The sequence below is a fragment of the Enhydra lutris genome, unplaced genomic scaffold (assembly GCF_002288905.1).
Source record: "Enhydra lutris kenyoni isolate GAN:26980312 unplaced genomic scaffold, ASM228890v2 scaffoldscaffold4, whole genome shotgun sequence".
Lineage (NCBI taxonomy): Eukaryota > Metazoa > Chordata > Mammalia > Carnivora > Mustelidae > Enhydra > Enhydra lutris.
The window spans coordinates 42,305,633-42,309,095 of NW_019154088.1; the positions used below are offsets into that span (position 1 = coordinate 42,305,633).

Below are 3,463 nucleotides of genomic sequence, written 5' to 3' on the forward strand. Positions count from 1 at the left end.
TAGGATAATGTTTCCCAACCTCAAATCTGGCACATATTAAAAAATATTGTACTTACAAAAATCTTTATAAAGTTCTTGAAAAAAATCACTTAAAAATGTCACATGCTCTTAACGTACACTCTACAGAACTAATGAAGAATATGAGAAACATCTAACAATTATAGGACATCAAAGTTTAACAAAGGTCTGGAATCATCAATCTAGAGTTTTTACTTAACAGAGAAATACACTAACAAATTTTTAAGAGAATAATCTCATTATTTCAGCATATAGCAACTAAATTATAGCTAAAGAAAATATTTTCCCAAAAGTTGCCATACCCATAGAAACCAAGATGTGATTTATTAATAGACATCTTATATTAATTCATAATTACTCTTTAAAAAAGTAGCTTATCCAGTAGTCCACCATTATCCACAGAGGATAACTTCAGAGGAATGCCTAAAATTATGGATAGTACCAAGTCCTATGTATACTGTTTTTTCTTATTCATACATACTTATGATAAAGTTTAATTTCTAAATTAGGCACAGTAAGAAAGTAACAACAAAACTAACAATACAATAGAAATACTATAACAATATCCTGTAATAAGTTATATGAATGTTATCTCTTTCTCTTTCAGATATCTTATTGTACTATACTCACGCTTCTCCTTTTGATGTGAGAGGATAAAATGCCTACATGATGAGATGAAGTGATGTGAATGGTGTAGGCATTGTGATGTAGTGTTAGGCTACTAATGACCTTCAAGGAAAGGTACATCAGAAGGAAAATATGCTTCTGGACCACAATTGATCACAGGTAAGTGAAACTATGGAAAGCAAAATTCAGGTAAGGGAAGACTACTGTACAAAACTAGTTATTCAACTTTATACAAGTTTCAGAATACAAAAAATGAGCCAAGCTTCCAAAAGAATCATCACATTCTTTTTCTTTTTTTAAGATTTTATTTATTTGACAGATAGAGATCACAAGTAGGCAGAAAGGCAGGCAGAGAGAGATAGGGAAGCAGCCTTCTCACTGAGCAGAGATCCTGATGTGGGGCTCAATTCCAGGACCCTGAGATTATAACTTGAGCCGAAGGCAGAGGCTTAACCCACCGAACCACCCAGGTACCTTGACTCATTACATTCAAAGTTGAAATTAAAACTGTTAGGGTCCGTGATCAAAGGAATGACACCAACACAAAGCGAAAGTCAAGCAAAGCTTTATTTCGCGCCAAGCATCGATAATCAAACCGAACCAGTCAGGGCCGTCTCTTACAAAGAGGCAACGACAACCAGGACACCGACCCCCACGATTCCCCTTACCCCACGATTCCCCTTACCCTAGGACTCCCCTTTGCCTCGAGGCCACTCCCCGGCGATGGCTGCTCCCTGGCGTCGCTCATGATGCTCTCGAGGACCCACGCTCCCGACGACCCCCTCCCTATCACTACTACTCCCCTGCCTCACAAACTAACCTTTATAGAGGTGGTTGAGCCTGGCCCACACACAGGTAGCCAATGAGACTGCAACACACAGGGAAAACTGCAGAGTCACGCTGGGTCAGCAATAGGGGTGGCCAATTGAATTCCAACTCACCATAGCAAATATATGCGCACCCCACTGATTGGATGTCTCCATCTGGCCTGGCCCGCCCCCATATCCAGGGCCTGCAAGCAAGTTCCTCCGGGAGGGGAAGGGTCAACCCAAGCCCACAATGAAATGGCTCCCTCTGGCCAACAAGGCCCTTACAAAACTAAGCAGAAATACGCCCTCAAGTCCATCTAAGTGTATTTTTCTTTATGTTTATACACCTTTTAAAATACTTTATCTGGGTGGTGCCTGGGTGGTTCAGTTGTTAGGCGTCTGCCTTCAGCTCAGGTCATGATCCCAGGGTCCTGCGATCAAGCTCTGTTTCACGTCAGGCTCCCTGCTCTACAGGAGACCTGCTTCTCCCTCTCCGGCCCCCCCCAACTTGTGTTCCTTCTCTTGCTGTCTCTTTCTCTGTCAAATAAATAAAATCTTTAAAAAAATAAAAATAAAATACTTTATTTAGACTATCTTCATTAAAATGAAGGTTTTTTACAAAGGAATTGTTTCCCCATCCAGATATGGAAATGTAAAATATGCAATAATATATGGATGGAAACAGGAAAGAAATGCTGGTCTCAGAAGGAATCAAACAGAAGGAGAATTAGTGATATGTATTATAGTGAGGAGAAAGAAAAACATATACTTTTAGCTATGTGACTAGAACTCAAGGAATTTAAAGTAGATGAGAGAATGGCAGCAAAGAAACTGCCTTTTCCAGTACAAGCTACATGTAGTGAAAAGAAAATAAAGCTATAGAATATACTTTACCCTTTTCAACAGGGTTTATTATAGAAAGGATATTTTAAGTAATTATTTCAATCATCAACTTACTTCATTTCCAAATGGGTATTTTATATATGCTAGATTTGAATGAAAATAACACACTAATTTTAAACTGCTAGTTTTTATTGTTCATTTTCCAGCCAGTGGTCCGCATCTTGGGGTTTCCTTTTATTTCCCTGTTCACAAAGCTACTTCCAAATGCCTATACTTTTCTAAAGTGCATATGTCCAGAAGCCCCTAGCTTCTGATTGCTAGCTTAGTTAAGACCTGATTACAGCTGAGGAAGAGGCCCCTATTTTATTTCTACATGTAGGACTCCCTCAATTTCATAGGTGGGGACCTGTTCTTTATTGATATTAGACAAATCTTCAGGGGCAGGATCCAGTTCCAAAGGCTCTTCAGGTTTTTGCTGATCTTCCAAAACCAGTGATTCTAATTTTACCACTGGGACATCTGTTGTCTGGGTATATTGATAGCCGGTAGACATATGGTCTACCAAAGCCTCATTTGCAGCAACGTGTTCAGATGGTGGAGGCTGAACTTCAGCAGGGACATCTTCTACAGAGATTTGTGTAATAAAGTCCTCTTTAGCTGCTGGAAACTGTTTGTCGACAGGGACCATTTCTAAAGTAGTTTCTTCAACTGATGGATGCTGAAGTTCAGTAAGGGATGTCCCAGCTGGTGCAGACCAAACTTCAGCTGGGATATCTTCTTTAGGGGCCTCCTCAGCTGGTGGAGACCAAATTTCAGCTGGAGCCTCTTCTACAGGGCCCTCCTCAGCTGGTGGAAACTTTATTTCAGCTGGAACCTCTTCTGCAAAGCCCTCCTCAGCTGGTGGGTACCAAATTCCATCTGGAGCCTCTTCTTCAGGGCCCTTCTCAACTGGTGGAGACCAAAATTCAGCTGGGACCTCTTTTTCAGAAGCTTCCTCAGCTGGTGGATACCAAATTGCATCTCCGGCCTCTTCTTCAGGGCCCTCCTCAGCTGGTGGAGACCAAACTTCAGCGGGGGCCTCTTCTTCAGGAGCCTCCTCAGCTGGTGGAGACCAAATTCCATCTCCGGCCTCTTCTTCAGGGCCCTCCTCAGCTGGTGGAGACCAA

The 3,463-nt window shown here is 41.4% G+C and overlaps 1 protein-coding gene across 1 annotated transcript in view; it reads right to left on the reverse strand.

The window, feature by feature from the left end:
• Window positions 1-2,472: 2,472 nt before the first annotated feature.
• The window catches only part of LOC111140694 (fibrous sheath CABYR binding protein), a 3,275-nt gene continuing 2,284 nt past the window's right edge, over window positions 2,473-3,463 (reverse strand). Inside the window, exon 2 of the mRNA XM_022492905.1 lies at window positions 2,473-3,461. Coding sequence (XP_022348613.1) covers window positions 2,656-3,461 — 806 coding nt within the window. The 3' untranslated portion in view covers window positions 2,473-2,655. The remainder of the gene's footprint in view (window positions 3,462-3,463) is intronic.